General features: G+C 39.5%; 1 protein-coding gene across 1 annotated transcript in view; it reads right to left on the bottom strand.

Annotated features, from left to right (window-relative positions):
- LOC147830113 (uncharacterized) overlaps positions 1–21,782 on the bottom strand; it is a 65,546-nt gene that overhangs the window by 28,901 nt on the left and 14,863 nt on the right. The window contains exon 3 of the mRNA XM_087189572.1: positions 15,908–16,094. Coding sequence (XP_087045698.1) covers positions 16,063–16,094 — 32 coding nt within the window. The 3' untranslated portion in view covers positions 15,908–16,062. The remainder of the gene's footprint in view (positions 1–15,907; positions 16,095–21,782) is intronic.

Below are 21,782 nucleotides of genomic sequence, written 5' to 3' on the forward strand. Positions count from 1 at the left end.
GCAGGAAACAGAGGAGAATGAAGGGAGTGGGAAAGATATATACTTCTAGCTATGCTCACAGTGCCCCCCCACCGCCTACCTCACTTTACTTCCCAAGCACCTGGCTATAAACCTATCAGTGGACAAATCCAGTATCACATACTCATGATGCAGCCAGCTCTCCAAAACCCCAGCAATGAGCACATGAGGCTTTAGGAGACATTTTAGATATAAACCATAACAGCCCCCATTCAAAGAAAATGGGCATGCCTCCTTCTACCAAGACCAAGATGCCCCAACATCAAGACAAGGGCCTCAGGAATCTCTGTTCTCCGAGGAAGAGTCTGAACCTTTCCTGTCTCCGCACCTCATAGCCTGTTCCCTTGTCTCATAGCCTGGAGGATTCAGACTGTGGTACTCTTTTTGGAAGGGCTTCAAATCTGTTTCCCTCGTCCCCTTGCCACTGTCTGTCTCCCTTCCCTCCTTCAGGAACCCGATTCCTACAGTCCTCATGCCTAGCTCACAGCCACTGGGCAAATGGCAGCCCCTTTCCTTCCTCCTTCCCCAAAACACCGGTCATTTCCAGTCTCGGGCTTTCTGGTCTAAACTGTCACCCCACTCAAGTTTATGGCTGAAAAAGATCTGCGTTTTCTGCCTGAAGTGCTTTAATCCTGCCCCTCTAAATGAGAGTGTAGATCTTGAAAGAAACATTGGAACCACAAAATTGAGGCAGGGCTCATGTCCACAGATGAGGAAAGTTGAGGTAAAGAATGGGATGGGTTTTGTGAAAAGGGGTGCTCAGAGCTTATAGAAAAATAGGTCATTTTTTCCATAACTGGGTAATAAAATGGAGACAGATGAAGAGATAAAGGTTAGTAGAGGAGAAAAGGGACTTTTTAAACATAAATGCTACAAAATAGTGAGTTTTATTAATTTTAAATTTTCAGTTTAAATGATTTTATATTGCCTTCTGAGTCACTGAAAAACAATGGGGGAAAGGTCCAACTAAAAATAAAAACACTGGCAGGTCTACTTGCTAATTGTGAACTGTCCTGAGACCCCACCTTTTTCATTTTGGTCAGCATACATGCATCTTGAATATTTCAGGACTCTTTGAACCTCACTTTTCTACCACTTATAATTCAAAATTGCATCTCCCCCTGCCTTCTCCCAGGACTCTTAATTTCTCTTCTCTCTCCAGCATTATTTATTTAAGCCTCCTAACTGTATTATTTATTTTAACACCATATCTGTATTATTTATTTTACTGTAGCTCCATAACGATATTATTTAAGTCTATAAAATAAAGCTTTCTCCCTTGAACTCTCTGTGCAAAATAAAATTGTATTGTACTGAAACATTCTTTGAAATGCCCTTCTTTTCTACCACTGGATGATAATAATAATAATACTTTGCATTTATACAGTACCTTTCATCCTGGGATTATTTAAGTCTGCAAAAGCAGTTTGTCTGAATTCTCTATGCAAAAATCAAGTGCTATGATAATATTCTTCGAGATGCTCCTTATTTTTCACCACTTGCTGGTACAAAAATGCTCTGTCTTTGTACACAACTCTTCACCTAGGAATTCCAAAGAGGTTCTCACACTAATGCTCATCTGCTTAGAAATGGCTATGTAAATAATGTTCCCATTTCCTGAGTGGAGAAAGAAGGGGAACAACAGGAAGACCCCCAAAGACAAGAAATATGTGAAAGTCATCAGACATCAGAAGAAAAGTTTCCACCAACCTGCACAGGTGCTTCCTGCCATGGGCACAGCTCCTCACAGCCCCTTTCCTCCCATCTATCCATGTGTATCAAAGCCACATGGCCTAAGCTCTGAAGCTAGATTGGTCAAATACACTTACTCATGAGTAGCACATCTTGGGCAAGTCTCCTCCCTCTTAAAGCCTCCATCTGCTCATCTGCACTCAGCATCTTCCCACACACTGCTTTGCTCGAGCCTCTCCACACCCCAGATTGTCCTTCCCGCTCCATGCCACCTGGCCAGGCTTGATAAACTCCAGGTCCATCTCTAGGAATGGTACCGTAATTGATTCAGCTGCTGTAACAAAATAAATAGACTTGTGGGTCATACCAAACATTTATTTTTCACAGTTGTAGGCTGGGATCTTCAAGATCAAGTTGCCAGCAGATTCCATGTCTGATGAGGAACAACTTCCTGATTCATAGATGGCTGTCCTCTCCCTGGACTTTCAGATGGTAGGAGGGACAAGGGAGCTCTGAGGGATCTCTTTTATAAGGGGAGTTATCCCATTCATGAGGGCTCCATCCTCATGAACTAATTACCTCACAAAATACCTTGCCTCCTAATACCATCAGGAGGGGAGTAAAGATTTCTACATATGAATTTGGAAATGATACAAACACTCAACTATAAGAAAAGGCAAATGTAGCCCCTTATATTGTCCAACAATGGCAGCCAGCATCCATAATTTTTTGTTTGGACTGCCTTGGATCTTAAAGTCTAGGCAAAATATACTGGAGCTGGGGTGCATGTTACTTTGCACTTTTTAATTGTCTCTCATGAATGAGCTATTATTGTTTGAATCATACAACAAACCTTTATCAAGTGTGTACTATGTATAGAGCAAAGCACTCTTCTTGACCCTAAAGACACAGCCATTGTATTAGTCAGCTTTCCTGTTGCTGGGACAAACTACCTGGCACCTAAAACTTTAAAAAGAGTGTTATCTGGCTCATAGTTTCAGAGAGTTCAGTATGTGGTTGACTGGCTTCAAGGCAGGAACATCATGGTGGAAGGGCATGGCAGAGCAAAGCTGTTTAGTTCATGATTAGGAAACAGAGCAGAGAAACAGCGCGAGTGACCAGAGACCATGTGACCCAAGGTCATGTTTCCATAACTCACCCAGACACACCAGAAGCATGCTTTACTAATCTAGGCAGCTTCCAAGCCAAACAAGTTGGCAATTAAGCTTAACCATCACAGCCATGAACAAAACAGTCAAAAGCTCCAGCAATCTCAGAAGCCTAAAATCTTGTGGAAAAAATATATCCACCACTAGATCTGTAAGGCTAAACTGTAGCATGACTCACACCTTCTTCCTCTCAAAGCACTGAACAGAGCATGGTGAACACAGCAGGGGAGCGAAGATACTTTCTAACTGATTTTTAAAATAGTAATGATGAAGAGATACAAAATAATCTTTAGCATTTTCTCCAGTTTCAAAAAACATCTCTAGAAACTTGCCTTCCGCCTCAAACTGGTTATTAAGTTCCTAACTATCCTTATAATGTTTTACTCAGTCAATGTAACTCTTTCCAGAAGTACATCACTGTGAAAGGGATCAAGTCTACAACCTCATACTCTTCAGTTACTCACTATTGGATGGGCTGGTGCCTTCCAGTGTTATGGGAGGAAGCAAGACAGCCATTCAAAGAAGGAGCACAATGCCTAGGCAACAACAGCAGCTTAATAACCATAGCACAGCATATTTGCCTTCCTGTGGCTCTGTCCCTAACTCCATGTGATGTCAGAGAGACTGAAATCAGTTTAGACTGATGAAAAGGGCTGCCTTATCCTCCCAGAAAGTTTCATCCTTGCGAAGACATTGGAGCAAAGGGGAGAGCTGTTGTGTCTTCTGTGGTTAGGGTACCAGCCCCAAGCACTTTGCAACTTTCATTAGAGCCACTGCATGACACAGCATTGGGTTCGGGTCCCACTCTTTGCACTGACAATCCACTTTCAGCTTCATTTTTCTGTTAACACCCTCCCCCATTATTCATTGTATTTCTGGATCCTACCCACTTTCCGTATATCATACACTCTATAATGCAAACAGTACTTTGCTTTCTTCCTCAGGTCCTTTTATCTAAATCAATTTCAAAGCAAATATTGTTCCTTATCCAGTCTCCATTAAGGGATGCCCACAGGAATAACAATGTAGTAGGTCCTCAATAAACATTATTTTTATGTAATTTGGTATGACTGTGTGGACTATATAAAGCAGTTATAATTATCCTTACTTGAATAATCAGAGAGATCCGTCCTTTCCCAAGCTCCCTTGATTCCTAGCCCATGCTGCTCCCTTTCCCTCTAGGAGTGGATACTTCCTTTCCAATGCTACATATCATGTGTCCTTCCTGAGCCCTTTCTCCATGCCTATAATTATGTTGAGCATTGCAGATACATTAAGGAGAAAGCCAGAATCCTTATATGTGAGGACCACAATCTAGTTAGGGGGACATACAAAAAGAATACCATAGGGTTTCACAGGGCCGTATACTGTGGTTTCCTGAGTTATATCAGACCAAAAAAAGCTTTCTGACACAGTGACCCAGAGATAGGGGTGGAGAGACAGGAGACAGGCTGGGGATCAGTCCAAAGGGCCTGAGGCAAAGAGAATGTTCAAAGAATTGGAATATTCCAAAGTTTCTAGAGCCAAGGCCAGATCCCCGAAGGACCTTCCAAACCCCACTAAAGAACTGGGACATTTCCCTGAGCTTACCAGAAGACATTGGAGCCACTGCAATTGATTAATCAGAGAAGTAGCCCAACTAGACACAAAGAACACTCCACTGAGGGCAGAAGTAGATGCCAGAAGGAAAGTCAGTGGAGGTGAGAGATAAGAAAGCCTCTGAACAAATTAAAGAGGATTTGTTGAATACTTGCTAAAATGATCTTATGTCAAAACCCCTAAAGAAGTCCACCAAAAAAAAAACCTGTTAGACCCAGTAAATGAATTTAAGAAATTACAGGATACAAAACACATTTCTATGCACTAACAATGAACAATCCAAAAAACAAATAAGAAAAAATTCCATTTACAAAAACACAAAAAAATTATTTTAAAACTTAGTAATAAGCCAGGCACACTGGCACATGTCTGTAATCCCAGCTACTCAGAAGGCTGAGGGTGAAGGACCACAAGTTTGAACAAGTTTCCAACTTAGGAACTTTGGGACTCCTTATCCCAAAATTTAAAAAAATAAAAAGAAGTGGTGATGTAGTTCAGCACTCCCTGGATTTGATTCCCAAGCTTAGTAAAAAATTTAACAAAGGAGGAAAAAGATTTGAATATTGGAAACTATGAAGTATTGCTGAAAAAAAATTAAAGAAGACAGAAATAAATTGTTTAAATCTGATATTCATAGATGGGAAACCTTAGTTTTGTGAAGGTGTCAAATACCACCCAAAGTGTCTACACAGTTAATACCAAAATACCTCAATAAAACTGTGTGTAGAAATGAAAAAAAAAGATCCATTCTAAATTTCATATAAATCTCAAGGGACCCCAAATAGGCAAAATAAATCTTGATAAAGGATAAAATTGGCCTTATACTTCTTCTTTTCAAAAATACATTACAAAGCTACAAAGAGGGCACATTTGCTGAGGGACCTGGAGACTTGCTCTAGGTGGGGAGGGGAAATGTGTGAAGGAAACTTTGGACTCATTGGTGATATTCTGTAGGCAACAAGGCTGATGGAGCTGGGACTTCTTCCTCACCTACCCTCTCACATTTGGAGGTAGAGGTCTATGCTAAGAGTTTGGATACAGGCACTTAAGCACATTAGGACCTTGAAAGGAAAGAGACAAAAATCCCAAACTACTTCTTGTTGAAGCCTGACATTATTTTATCAGCCATTTGCTGATGCTAGTTCCTCCTGCTAACTCATTCTCCCTGGTGCAGATATACGAAAGAAAGGCACCCAACAGAAAGAAAGAAGAGTGCCATTGCTGGCACCTAGGCTTCCTTGCTGTGGGTTGCCCAAATCTATCCGATGAAGAGGCATCCTCACGCACACATCCAGGCATCCCAGAATAAGCAATCTCAGAAACTCACTATGTGCCCTTGGAAGCACAAAAACAGCAAGGTAGACACATTTTCCCAGCCCAGGCTCCAGGAAAAGGCTGAATATTTTATAGTAAGCCTGATTTAACATTGCTATTGAAAGTAATGGAGCTTCAAATTCTTCAGGAAGATATGCTGTCTTCTCCCAGTGCATGATATTCCCCAAGCCCCAAAGCCTGACCTGAGAATACACCAGCCTCCACTACAGAAATAAGGATCTAATGTATGGGTGTCAAGATTAGAATACCAGTGGTTTTCTTCCTTTGATGTTGCTACCACCTCCTTCCAGCCCATGGAGGCAGTCTGCAGACCTTTTGAATGAGAGATCATTTCTCCAGTCTATTAACATTCAATGTATTTCCAATTGCCACTTCAGAAATCCAATTGAATTCCTCTCGTAGCAGTTAAAATATTCCCTTCCTGAGCCCTGAGTAGAATGGGGAAACATGACACATGCCAGGGAGTAGAGATATTGGGCTACGTGGTGTGTATATGGGGCTTTAGGACCAGGAAGGCCCGTGGTGTGTGTGCAGCCAAATTCTGAAACTTAGTAGACAAGGGCTGGCTTCCAGCATGGGTCATAGGGCTGCCGAGGAGTGGCTTTCTGAAGAGCTGGGTTCAGAATCGATTATGCAGCAGGGCTATTTATTGACCACTTTAGATTCCATAGAAAAGGAGGAAAAAATAATCCACCACGAAAATGAAATCCTGTCAGTAACCCCAATGGGCTTGCCCACCAACTAACGAGAACAAGGTAAATTTGAGCTCAATTTACTCAGATGGATAATAAAACTTTCAATTATGGTTGCATTATTTGTTGCTATATGGTTGAAAGATTAGGTGACAATATGCAAAAAATAGTTTCTTCATATTATAATATTTAGTAATGTCATTTTATTTTTTATATGTTTCATTAAATTGTTTTGTGGCTTTATTATCTACCCAGATGCACAGCCCAGAAATACAATTATTCAGATTTAGAAGCAATAAAATTTGGCATGCATTTTCTCGTATTCAGAATTCCTGCATGTTAAAAAGAAATTATAGCATTCTTCCCACATTGCACTGCTCTGAGGCCCTCACAGACCCATTCATTAACCAAAGACATTACAGAAAGCACACCATTTAGGTTAAAGGGCCCTTCAGATAACAGATATGCATGCATGAACCAAATATTTCACTGTAGCCCCGCCTTTTGATTATGACAATAATAGAGGCAAACGGATACACGTTTGCAGTAATGTGCTGCTCCGTGATGGATCCATTGAGTAGTGAAAACTCTGATTGCAAAGCAGCACACAGAGAAAGCATTATGACACCAAAACCTATCTTTGTGACTATCAGGAAATGGAAGTTTTACTATTTGGAGAAAAATGAAGGTTTTCTGGGGACTTGTATTTCAGAAGAGTTCCGTAAGACATAATTCTGAACTTTCTGAACTTCCCCATGAAGGGCTGGGTGTAGACAGGTGTGAGTTGAGGGCTGGCGGCTACTCTGCTCAGATACATTCTCCTACTGACAAGTCACAGTTGAAAGCCTCAGAATCTCCCTACTGAAGTGCAAAGAAATACCTTAGAAATATTCCTCCACCATATGTTTAACATACAATTACCTGAGGTCATAGAAATCAGACTGCAGATAAATCAAGTGATTTAAAACAGGGCTATGTCAAGAGTCTGTTTTGTTTTGGAGAAATTTCATAATTTTAAATGGAAAAGGATATCAGATGAAAGATCAGAAAGTACCAAAATGGAAAAAGATAAATTACAAATTGAAAAAATATGTGTATAGAATAAACAGGTTGAATTTCCTAACCTCTGAAATCTAAAATGCTTCAAAATCAGAAACTTTTTGAGAATGAATATGACACCACAAATGGAAAATTCTACACCATGAGCCCTTGTGATAAATTATTAAAAATACTATATAAAATTATTTTTAAACTACTTGCATAAGATGTATATAAAACATAGATAAGTTTTATATGTAGGCTTGAGTCTTCATTCTCAAGATCCAAATATTCCAAAATCCAAAAATATCCAAAATCCAAAACATTTCTGACCATAAACATTTTGGATAAGAGGTATTCAACCTGTGCAAACCCCCTCAAAAAAAAGACTAGTATAAAATCATACAAAGGACTACTCTAAATCTGTAAGAAAAGGCCAGATAAAATGATGAAAAGAAAGAGAAAGAAAGACATGAGCAATCATTACACAGAAAATTCATATGATCAATTAACATTTGAGTAAATAAGAGGGACATACACTATGTGATGTTCTTGATAACCATTTGATTGGCAGAATTAAGGAAGATAATCGCATCATGAACTAGTAGACATTATCTTATAAAGTCAAATGATCATATACCCCACAACTCCCATATTCCACTTCTGGGTATGTATGCAAGAAAAATTCCTATATATATGCACCAGGAAGGAAATACAAAAGTACTCAGAACAGCACTATTCTTGGAAGCAAAAATCTGAAAATATTTCAAATGGGTAACTAAATTCTAGTGTATTCCACAATAAAATGTTGTGAGACACTCAGAAGTAATGAGCTACACCTTAACACACAATAATAAGGCTAACTTTGAACAATACAAAATTGTTGAAAAAGTCAGTTTCAGGAGACTAAAAGTAAAATGATTTTCTTTTCTAAAAAGTTAAAAACAAGCAATATAATGTTAAAAATACACATGCGCAGTAAACCTAGGTTTTAAAGCAGATGAGTACAAAATTCAGAAAAGTGACTAAGCTTTCCTTGGAGGAAATAAGTGATGAGTTAGAAAACCTCACAGAAGTGTGGGCCGATTATGCCAGTGTCTGGCTTCTCTGGCCGACATGTTCTCTTATGACATCATAAGTACTAACACACAAGGAAAAGGGGACCATACACAGACAGTGTGTCAGGGACCCAAAATGAACCCAATTCTAAGAACTGTGCGTTTATTCATTTCACTATACTATGTGCAAATAAACACTATACTATGTCCTTAATTAGTGTTCATGCCCCTTTGGTATGTTTGTATATAAGTATATTTTATCCACACAAACTTACCAACAAAAATGATGTGAATTATTTTTAAATGGGCAATTAAAAGTAACATTATTAAAATGATAATCAAGAAGAAACAAAACACATATCTTATTCAGAAAATTCTATCAAAAAGACTGGGGTGGCAGGGACTCAAGGAATAGAACAAGGACAGAGAGAGCAATAATGACTCACCTCATATAGTTGACCTATAGGGTCAATGTCCCTCATAGAAAGAAAGTCACAGAGGGTGAATGGCAGCCTAACGAGGAAAAAGAACATCAGCCAGTGAGGTGGCCCTCTGACCTCATTGTGCCTCAGAAAGCACCTGGTGAGTTAAAAATGTCCCCAGATGTTGCTAATGTGTTACAAAAGCTGAGAACCACTGTCCCCATAGAAAAATCATTAGGTTTAAAATCAGAGCAACTAGGTGTTCCAGTCTCTTCTAATACTTAGAGAAACTTTGACCAGGTAATTTTATCTCCTTGAACCTCCCTTTCCTCGTCTCTAAACTTGAGTATGTCAGGGTTAAGATGGAAGGGCTATGGACCATCATAGACTGATTTCATTACTTGCTGTCCTATTTATGTTCTAGACAGGAAGGATAATCTAAACAAATGGAGCTTCACCAGCATCAATCCAGTGAGAAAGAAATTGAAGAATTCATCAGTTTCCTGGATAGATGGTTAGATATTGCCTGGAGGAATAATTAATTAAAGAGATAGTCTAGCCTAGTGGTAAAAGCAGGATGCTGAGGAATTGCCAGTAAGATGGCTCCATGAATTCTCTAACCACCTTCTCTGCTACCAGCAGTTGAAATTTTAAAAGAAAAAAAAAGCATAGTGAATGTCAAAAACAATATATCAATTGGTATGGGTCAGAGAAAGAGCAGAAAATCGAAGGGCTGAGTGGAATCATGGGTGTCCTAGGCCCCAAAGCTGAAAGTAATGGTTGTCATAGTGGAATTCAACTTGTGTAAGTTAATAGAGACCCAAGGAGCCCAAGTGAAACAGGAAACCAGCTTGATCCCTCTACAGTGCCAGGACTGGGGCAGAACGCCCATCTGAGAGAAAAGTGACCAGAGGAAAACAGTAGGCTGCTGCTGGGGCAAGAACTCCATGAAGATATTTGACAGTGAAACTAGAGAGAAAAAATGAAAATCATAGACTGGTGGCTAGAAAGTGAGATCAGACAACCACAGATTCCCTAGCCAGATGTGAGTTATAGAACAAGAGCCTCAAAATCTATATCCAGCTGGAAGCAACCACAAAATATATATGAAATATATATGAAATGGAAAGTTTACTAGAAAATTATGAATTACCAAAGTTGACCCAAGAAGAAATAGAAAGCCTTATTAAGAACTATTGAAGAATTGAATCAGTTATCAAAATCTCCTCCCCTCTCCTTCTAAAAACAAACAATAACACACCAGATGCAGACAGTCTTACAGGTAACTTAGCAAATCTATAAAAAATGAATAATTTATATCTTGTTTAAAATATTTGAGAGAGATGAAAAATAGGGAAAAGTTGTCCATCTCATTTCATTTATACCAAAATATGACAAGGATAACACAAGTAAGAACACTGGAAACCATTCTTATAGCCCAGATATAAAAAATTCCTAAAATAAGCTTTAGGACTATAGTTTTGAAGTGCAAGCAAATATTCTTATCAAAAGAATATAAGGATGCTCCAATAAGGATAAGAAATATCATATGACTTTCTAAATAAGCACACAAAAAAGTTTGTATTAGATATCTTAGCCAAGAAATAATAACAAGATCTTTAAAATATGGTATAAAAATTGGAAAGAGAGATAGAAAATTTGTAGTACTATGTTTGTACATGTAGAAAATCTAACAGCACCTATAAATAAGGAGAACAAATGACAAATTAATGAAGCCTTAATTTATAAGCCTTATGCCCAGAAGATAATCTTTTAAAAACTAATAGTGTTCCTAGACACTAATTTGTAGAAATAATACCAAAAAATGATCTCATTTATAATAACAAGCTTAAAAGATAAAACTTTAAAATCTAGGTAAGAACTAATAGGGAATATGTTCAAATGTTACTAAGAAACATAAAATAAACTTAAATTAATGAAAAGATATACCATATTCATGGTTGAGAAGACTTGACTACATAAAGGTATATTTTGAACTTCCAAATTAATATATATAAATTCAATGTAATTACAATCCAAACTTTGACTGGGATTTTTTGGAACTGTACAAGATGATCCTAAAATGCATATGAAAGAGTACAAACTCAAGATTATCTAAAGACAAAATTAAAGAATAAGAGGAAGAGATGTTTCCTGCCCATATTAATAATAAAACAGGAGTGTGATACTAGCACAGCAATAGACAACAGAATAATGGGACAGAATACTTATCACAGGACAAGTTGACTAGCTTTATTTAGCCATTCCACAGTGTACAATATTTCAAACCATCAGTGGAACACCACAAATATATATAATTTGTATTTCAATGTATTTTTTAAAGGAAGAAAGGTTTATTTCAGCTCACAGTTTGTAGGTTTCAGTCCAAAGTTGGCTGGCACCAAGGAGGAGAGGCATGGCAGAGGGGCACTGCAGAAGATAAACAGTCCATGACAGGACAGACAGAAGGCAGGCAGCAGCATGGCAGCAAGCAAGTGATCCCTGACCCTCTTTCTATCCCTTATGACTTTATATTTTATCCACCCTGTCCACTCTTAGGCCAGATAGCACTTACACCCAGCATGGAGCACCCTTAATTCTGCCCAGAACTACGCCAGACCAATCAATGGACTAATTTAGTAATCACTCAATATCACACACTCCAGATCCAACCACCTCTGAAAAACCCAACTTATGACCACATGAGGCTTTCGGGGGACACCTAGACACAAACCATAACTAAGTTTAATATTGGTGTACAGGAATGCTATTGATTTTTGTGTGTTGACTTTGTTAAATTTTTTGTCTAGTTGATTTATTTGTGCCAGGGACATACTGAGGTCCCCCATTACAATTGAATTAGTGCTTATTTGATTTTTCTCTTTTTTTTTTCCTTAAATTCTTTTATTGGTACATTTTAGGTATACAATACATTTACATTTCTCATTTGGAATTTGTACCTTTACATGATGTATCTTGGTTCTTATTTTTTCCCCATTCCCCTGCCCTCCCTTTACCCCCTCCACCCTTCCCTATTTACCAAGACTTTGTTTCCATTTTTTCCTTTTCTCACATTTTTCCTTTCCCTTCCTTCCTTTCCCCTACCCTTCCCACTTTCCCTACCCCTTTGGATCTTTTCTTAGTATTTAACATTATAAATTATTCATTTTAATCCTTATTTACATTTTCATTTTCTCACACCAGAGAAACTATTCAGTATTTACACGTTTGTTCTATTTATTTCACTTAAGAGTATGGCCTCAATATGCATCCATTTAGCTATAAATGTCTCTAGTTACTCATTCTTTATGGCTGAGTAGTACTCTATTTTATTTTAAAAAACACATCTTTTTAAAAAAACTACTTCCATGCAATAAATATTACTTGAACAAATGAAGGAATGATTTAATTACTAAATTTAATAATAAATGAAAACAAAAGAAACAGAATGCCCAAATCAATAACTACAAAAAATTATCCTAAAGACTAAAAAGCTCACCACAAATGTTTGATTAAATGTAAATAAATTAAAATTTCTATTCATTAAATGTAATCATAAATAAAGACAATTGTAATCCACCAAATTAATATTGAGACTCCACAAAGAATGTCTGCATATAAAATTTTAAAAGACAAATATTTCAACTTTTTAAAAACTGAAATATAATACAAGTGTGGCGAAATTTTAAGATCTAATGAAATTGGATGGTGAGTACATGGACATATATTGTGCTGTTCTCTGAAATTTTCTGCATGGTTGAAATAATGTCCTAAAAAAAACTAAATAAAAATAAAAGCAATGTGTATTAGTCACTTTCCTGTTGCTGAGAAAAAAGTACCCAACACTTGCAAGCTAAAGAAAGATTTATTTTGGCTCATGGTTTCAGAAGGTTCAGTCCATGGTAAACTGGCTCCATGGCAGAAACAGCATAGTAGAAGCACATGGTGGAACAAAGCTGCTCTCCCCAGGGCAGACAGGAAACAGAAAGACAGAAAGGATGAGCCAGAGACAAGAATACACCCTTCCAGGTCCCACTTCCTGTGATTCACTTCCTCTAATCAGGCTTCATCTCCTAATAGCACATTCAGTTACAAACTCATCAATGGATTAGTTCCCTGATGAGTATAATGCCCTCATGATCCAATTCACTTTCAGAATCCCCACCTCTGAACACATAAGACTTTGTGGAGACATTTTAGATCTAAAACCATAATACTGTGGGTTATCTATTTTTTATTAACACTGTGTTTTAGTATCAAACAGACCTGCTATATTCAAATTTTAGTTCTGACGCCAGCACCTAGAAATGATCGTGACCTTTCCGGTTAAGCATTTCACTTTCCATATCTGGAAAACAGACCAGTCATAATAATATGTACCTATGAGTAGGGCCTAGTATAATAACTAGCACTTACTAAAAGTCTAGTTTATTTCGTGCTAATTATATTAATAATAATGACAATGCTGTTAACCCTATTCTGTCTTACCTTATTCCTTTCCCACACATAATGTCTATAAATGTACCCCAAAGATGCAAGCCACATTGAGACTGACCTATTTGATGCAGTACATGCTTTTGAGGAATGTGTGAGATGTATTTATTTCTAAGAAGGCTGGGCAGGTCTAGGCCTGGACAAACTCTAAAGTATGAAATATAATAAATAATTGGTACCCACATATTCATCAGAGTCCTCTTACAGTCCATAAACATCTACCCCCTGCTTTAACTCTGCTATTTTCTACTTGGATGTTAACTAATAACAAGGGTATTAATGGGTGTTACTATGTTTTAAGAGAGAATTATGAAATAAAGTATCTTTTAGACTCAAGGTATTGATATTAATGGTACATGAATTTTATCTTAAACCTCCTTAATCACATCAACTAGGAATTTCTTGTAAGGTAGGACTAGAGCTGGAACTGCAAAATTATGTGCACACACCTGTAAGTGTTCTTGCATTTACCTATGGACACACACACACACATACAGAACTGTCTCACTCAACCTCTGTTTCTGTATAATAAGTAGAGCAATCTAATCACTGTATCCTAATATCATATTGTGGTCTGCAAGGCAAAGGTCTTGTCCTTGGGAGTACCTGTGTTCTCCCTGGAGAGGGAAAATCATCCCTAGAGTCAATTATGCAAAGAGGTGGCAAGTTCCCAAAAGGCAGGCCTCAGGCAGGGAAGAGAATCTTATTTTTCTCAAAGCTTAATTTTATAGGAACTGTTCTTCAAGGAGTCAAAATGCCTGGGGTGAGCCCTTGAGCAATCAATGCTGAAGAGATGCCCACCTGGTAGAGTCAGACTGGGAGCCAAGATGAGATAAATCCTATCACTTCCAGAGACCATGCCATAGATTCTACAGCAGATTATGTAGAATAGCTTTCTCCCTGAGTTTGCTTCTCTTTGGTTTTTATTCTGGGTTGAATATGATTTGTCTCCATTGAAATCCATGTTGGAGTTTGACATCCATTGTAAGGTATTAAGGGAATAAAAACTTGGTTCAGCTATTGTGTTTAGAGGTAGGCCCTTTGGGAGGTGATAAGAATTAAAAAAGGTCATCAGGGTGAAGCCTCCGTGATTCAATTCCCATGAATGAGGGGGGAGAAGAAAGAACAGATAAAGAGAGAGAAATCAGAGGACACACACACACATGCATGGGTGCACAAAATCCCTATCTGGACTCTGGCAGCAAGAAGGCCATAACAAGATGCTGTTCCTCCAGCTTGGATCAGAACCACGAGCAAAAACTAACTTCTTTCCTTCATAAGTTATAACTTTTTGGCATTGTTGTTGGCAACATAAAATGGATTGACAGATTTCTTTCCATGTCCTTAATAAAGTATTGCTGGAGCATCCTGGCACTGTCATTTTGTGCCACACTTGTCTTGCTAGTGTGCATTCCTGTGAGAGAATTAATGATAGGTCCTCAAATACAAGTTCATTGCTGTTTTTTTAACTCATAAAGTGAGATCGAGATTATAAAGAATGTTTAAAAATAGAATTACATCCTTTCCTACACTAATGTCCGTTAATTCTCACCAAACATTCTTTCCTCCAGTAGAGAGATATTTTCCTTCTATCACCAATGAGATCAATTAGTTAGCTCTGTCTGTGTGACAGATCACTTCAAAATTTGGTAATTTGAAAAAACAGTCATGTATTATTGTGGTGGGCAATCTGGGCTGGGTTCAGGAAGTAGCTCTTCTCCTGAGTTCCCCAGGACTCACACTGAGGGCTGCATATCTTGCAAATGGGATGGGAACTGCTAGGTCTAGGATGCCCTTATTCATATGTCTGGCAGTTGGTGGCTGTCGGTGGTGACAGGGTGACTGGGCCATATGTTTCCAGCAGGCTAACCCAGGTACATCGATTATGGTGATTGAGGGTTTCCAAGAAGAGTAAAAGAAGACAATTCGATGTAAAATTATTAATTAGGTCCCTGTTTGAGTCTCATTTAGAAATGTGCCATTGACTAAAGAAAAGCACACAGCTAAGCCCACAATATGGGTAGGAGGACACTAATACAAAGATGAAGATAGGAATAATTCTATCCATTTTTTTAAAGAACCTACTTTGCTTGCTTTGAATAGCCTGACTCTTATTTTACAACACAAGAAAGAATTTTCCATGGACACACGACATATCCACTAGCATCCACACACACAGTCACACATGCACATAAAGATGCATCACATATATTCATACAAAAGCAAGTGTACATGCACACCACAGTCATATATTTACCCAAGCAGAAACACATACCCACAAGGACAGAGTTACATGGAGATACACATAAAATCAGCCATGTGTGTAGGCACCAAGTCAATTTACAAGGCAAGGCTTTTTGCAGTACACACTCTGTTTCATTTTAACTCACAGCTTTTCCTTGAGAAAATCTGCCATGGGAAATTCTGGAGAAGGAATCCGCTGCTACAAGCCGTTCTTTGATATGAAGGGTTAAGCGATTAAAGATGACCCAGGCTGCCAGCTGCAGGCCTGTCTCTATGGTCTGATTTCTCAGGATGATACAGCTCACTTCCCAGCAGTGATTGCAAGATTTAAATCTAAGTCAGGAGAGAGAAAAATGCAATTCTTAGTACGATGTTAGAGCACAGCTAGAGACAGCATAACCGATGAACGGAGTTTTGCAGAATTGTTTAACCATTTGACTAGATGGAAACTAAGAAGATGCATTTACATGGAGCTTCAGAGCTCAGGGCTTTAGAAGGTCCCCTGGTCTAATCCTAACAGATGTATGTTCTAGAAAAGAGATGGCTTTTTAAATAAAGATCTCTTTTTTTCCCACTGAAAGCATATGACTTTGTTCCATGTTTTAATGTCTCTATGCATATAATATCAACAATTTATAATTAATAAGTATTTACATTCATAAATTTTTAAGTAACAACATTACTGAAAAAAAAATATGTTCAAATGGAATTACATGTACATCCATTTCTTCCAAGTTCCTAGTGGCTCTGGGGTGGGGAGGTGGGCAATTTTTTCCCCACAGGGGTAAAGTTGCTAGAGAATTTATATCTGAACAACTCAACAAGGTTTCAAATAAGGACCATTTTTATAAGTTCACCATATCTTTCTATAAACTCCCAAGCTAGGACTGGTCTGGATGACCCCCAAGACCACCAACTCTGCCATCTGAACTACTTTTTAAAGTTGACACTTTCCCCTTTTAAGGTTGCCCTGATCCTAGCCACACACAGCCCTGTTCTCTCCGCTATCCAAATCCGTTGGCTGCTGGATCACATGCATGCTTTGAAAAAAACAGGGACTGTGCAAGCTTGAAATAGGTGGGAGATGATTTCCTTGGTTTCAGAAAACTGGTTGTGATTGGCAAAGGTGGTAGTTTGAGGTACATATCACACCTCAAGCCTGTTAACCTAACAGTACCCTCAGCTATCTGTGGTGCAGCTGACCACCTTAGGGCTACAACCCCAGTGTGGAGAAGACCAGGTAGGCAGCCTAAAGTGAAAAGATAGCTGGACATAACTGCAAAGTATGTGGTCCCTCTCCATTCAGCCCAAGAATTGGGGCCTATGGTGTCCAAACTTTCCAAAGACTCTTATTTTTTAAATGTTGCCAAGTAATTCAAAATATATCTTGTCTGAAGACCAGAGCAGTCTATCAATCAATCAAGCCAGCAAGCAAGCAAACCAGAAAAACAGTCAAATTTCCAAAGCACATACTCTGATCTCAAGAATCCTAGTTAAGCAGGAAAGAGCAGTACTGAGCCTCAATTTCCATTTTCCTAAGACACCTTTGATGTGATGCCAAAGAGACTCAGATTCAAAAGTGGGCCCTTGAGCAGTGTCCCTTCTGCCCCTCCAGCTCTGGGCCGAGGCCTGAAGACACCCTTTTGCTCCCCAGCTGGAGAAAGCAACTATACCCTAGCACAATGTGAGGCTTAAAAACACACACCTACTTCCCAATTGAACCTTGTCCTGGTTTAAATTTTCAAACCGTCCAGGGTACCAACCCCCTCCTTCTGCCTTATTCATAACTGATTTTTACACTGATTGGCCAGGGAGCCACCAACTTCTTAACCGATGTACTTCAACCATTTCCAGCTACCTATTCAGCCAGAAGAAGCCTCCATAGTGTGACTCAACACTCACTTATATTCAACGTCATCGTTTTCTTTTGTTTCATTTTTACTTTTGAGAAAGGTCTTCAGTGTCAAAGAGTTTCTCATTTCATCAGCTCAGAGCATCACCTGCAACCCCATCTCCTGCCCATGGCTAAGGTTGACAAGATAGCTGTTAAACAGCTTCCCCCAGGGAAGCCAGACACTGCATTCCCACGCCTGCCTGCCGCCTCCCTGAGGCTCTGGAGAGTCTCCTGATGGGTGCCAACCCAGCCTGGGGTGCTTCACAGCCTTGCATCTGGCCTTCCTGATCACCTGCCTCATTGTCCTGTATTTATGTAGGGCCTCTCTTCTCCACCAGCAGAACTCTCTCAGGACAGAAGCCATGTATTATTTTGTCTTCCAGGTCTGTACAGGGTGATTCTAACAAATTGTTCCAAATAGAAACGGGAGCACCTTATCATCTCCTTCTGTCCCCCTCTGTGCCAACTTGTAAAATGAGCAGCATTTGATGTGAGAGGTCAGAAACCAGACAGGAAGATGCGGCTAGGAGGACATCTGTGTTTCTCAATCACACTCGTGAGGCAGGTGGCTCCATACAAGTTAAGCAGGCAGGACCTACAAAAGGACCCTCCCACACTGACCACTGGTGCCTGAGGAAGTAATGACAACAGGGAGCTAAAGTGTCTTCGTGATACTGACTGTCTACTTGGGAGTTTCCTATACCCTGGAAACAACACTAAACATTTGGTCAGTATGATTGCATTTAACACATACAACAAAATTGGGAGGTACATTATGCTCAGCCCAGCTCCACAGGCTTGGTTCCTGAGGCTCAGAGCAGATAAGTAACATGCCGATGGTCATGACTGACAGATGGTCATAGAGTCAGATTCAAATGCAGGTGTCTATTCCAAAGCCCATTCCCTCATCTCCTATGCTGTGAGATTACAAATCAGACTAAAACTGCAGCATTGTAGAACAGAGAGTGATGGGAGAGGGTGACAAGAAACAGAGGCTTTCAGGACAAACCGCGATGAAAGCAGCCTCCAGAATTGCAGGCTCCATCTTCCTAAATTCCCTCTCCCACTCACAGCTCCTACTGGGGTTCATGACCTTACTACCCAGGCCAGCCCCGTCATCTATAATTGGCTCTCAAGTATTTCCTCTGTTTCCAGCCCATTCCATCCTGACACAGCCTTCAACAATGTTGCCTCTACTTACTGAAGCACAGTTCAGGTTGTGTTGTGTTCCCATCTGTGTTCAAGAACACCCTTTGCCTTCTGATTAAAGTCTAAAGTCTTTTACTCACCTCAAGGACTTTCATGCTTAGCTTCCAATCAACCAATCAGATTTGCCCCCAGCTACTGGCTCAGATGCCTCAGTCTTGTGCTGCAGACCCAGAATACAACTCACTGCATCCAAGATGAGCCTTACGCTCTCACTCTCTTGTGTTTCCTTTCCCTCTGTCTTTGCCCAGGTTGTCAACAACATTTTTGGAGCACCTCCTAGGTATTCAGTGCAGTTCTGGCTTGTAAAATCAGACTTCTTCAACACTTGCTCCAAATGATTCCTTCTTCATGAGGTGCTTTTAGTAATACTTTTATTCTCTATGTGTCCAAATATTTATATTTGGCCTTGAACCACAGGCATACATCTGCCTCGCCCAGCACTATAAGCTCCTCAGGGACAAGGAGTGTGGCACTGATGGCAGCTAGCCCATCATTGATCATGGTGAGCTTCCACGCATTTGGTACTGGACTGATGGACAGTTCCAGAGCTCCTGGCTTATCATTTCCCATTGTCATGTAAACCACGACAAAGAAAGTATGTCATCAAAGCAATCATCAAAATATCAAGGAATGAATTCTCTGAAGCATCTAATTGTGAAGCATAATAACAATTGCCCAGTCTCCTGGATAATTTTGATTTATCTAAAATTTTCCTACTGTGTACCTGTACAATTAAATAAGCTGTGTAAATCCATAACACTTCGTGCTGTCAGACAAGGGCTATGCAAGTCATGATAAAGAGGAGTGAAACTACACCGCTCATTCTTTCTGGAGTTTAGATTCTAACCTTTAACGTTAAAAATAAAAGTGGATGTCAGGCTCAAGACCTATTCATTCAATCAACCAGTTGGAAACCATTTATTAAACGCCTGCTGCATGGAGCCTTACACTTTTGCTACAGAATAAACGGATAGTTTCTTCCTCCAGATGTTTCTACTCTGGTTGGAATACAAGACTTGCTCAGATAAGAGAACCAGAAGGCACACTTCCTGAGCCAGGGACAGGTAATATAGATTACTAATCGGAACACTGAGGAAAAACCAAAGTAAAAATAAATCCCAACAAGTTGAGGATTATCAGGAAAGATGTACTGAGACCACCTTACTTTCTCAATAGGTCATAATGTTCAAGCTTCTGGAAGGTTCTACATTGACCATCTTCAGGGATGAGATCCAGACAGTTCTTAGAGCAGAAGGTCCAACTCATAGGGCATCTAATCCTTTAGGCTTTTGATTTGTTCTCAATTCATTTACTGAGTACTTCCCATGAGCCAGGTCCTTTGGTAGTGCCTGGACTACAATGGGAAACAAGAGGGACATGGACTGAATGGAGTTGCCAATGTAGCATATGAGGGTCTCTTTCACATTTGATCATCATATGTCCAAGTGGAGGTTGATTTTCAAATTAGTTGAATTTCTAGGCACAGAATGGATGAAAGGCAGGGTAGATGACAGGAGGAAACCTTACTGAGAATAAGCACCAGTCATCAATTATATCATTTCAAAGTTTAAAAGTTTAACTCATAGGGTTGTCATGAAGAACAAGGAAGGAAGGAAGGGACCTGACGCCCAAGAAAGGGCCACTTAGTATTCTTTACCAAGGTCAGCCCTGCCTCCACCACCCTCAAGCTGAGACTTGGCATTGCTGCCATAAACAGCAGAGCCAAGATGTGAGAAAACAATGAAATGGGCCTGCCATCAATGAGTAGGCATCGTGCTATGCCAGCACTTGATTTGGAAAGTATTCATAAGGCTTTCTTGGCCAGGATATTTAAGACAAAAATAGAAATATTCTCATCAATGATTTATAAGATTTTTTCAGAGATATGGGGCAGAATCCAGTATAACAAAGAGCAAAAAAAGCAAACCCCTACTTGTCACTGTGCTGGAGAGCATGGGCCAGGGGAGACAAAGCCATGTGAGCATGCTCTTTGTTCCTAACCCAGAAATTAGAGCTAGGAAAATCTACCAATTAAGCCAATCTGAACCTCAGAACCTTAGCCACTTTTTGAACTATTCCAACCATAATTTTATTCTTCCCAGGATTGAAAGCTCCACACAAGATATCTGAAAGTTGCATATGTATCACAGAGACCAATAATATTAACAAGTTACCAGCTAACCAGATAGAAACATTATTCCAAACATAAAGAAACCTATTCCGGATTCTACCCTTGTGGGAATTAATGTGACCAAAAAATGAAATAAGATTTAGAAAGAACAGAAAGTGAGTGAAAACTTCCCCACAATAAAGTAAGATCATTTCACAGTTATGAGCTGAGCTTGTTATAAGCCTATTCTTGGATTCTGTTCATTTTCAATTATACACTAGTTGCCACCATCTCCTGGTCTCCATGAGAAACACATGGTATAGAAATGGAAAAACCCCCTCAGTCCTGTACTATTGTTAGTGTCCTGGTCCCGGACACTACCTGCCTCCACTCCATCTTGCAAATCGCTCCCCAGGTGATCTTCCTGAACCCAAATGTGATTGAGCCACCATCACAGGGCGGATGATCTTCAGCACCTTATTACTCACTTACGGGATCAAGAGCTGACTCAGAGGGACTTTGGAGGCTCCCCAGTCCCCCAGCCAGATGAGGAGTAGTCACTGTTCACAGAGAGTGCCACACCTGAGAGATAGAATAGGTCAAGAAAGACATAGGCATGCTCTCGAGGAGCTCTTGGTCTACTGTGGCAGGGAAGGAGAAGGAATCAACAGTAATTGCTATTCTAACAGGCAATTACAATTGTGTAAATGGCTATAAGAAGTACAGAGAACCTCAAGAGTGCACAGTGGCTTCCCTATCTTAGCCTCTGCAGTCAGACAAGCAAGGCCTCCCTGCAGCAATGATGTTT

The sequence above is a fragment of the Heterocephalus glaber genome, unplaced genomic scaffold, assembly GCF_053883595.1.
Source record: "Heterocephalus glaber isolate CG9 unplaced genomic scaffold, H.glaber_assembly_v1.0 deba00000331, whole genome shotgun sequence".
NCBI classification, from domain to species: Eukaryota; Metazoa; Chordata; class Mammalia; order Rodentia; family Bathyergidae; genus Heterocephalus; species Heterocephalus glaber.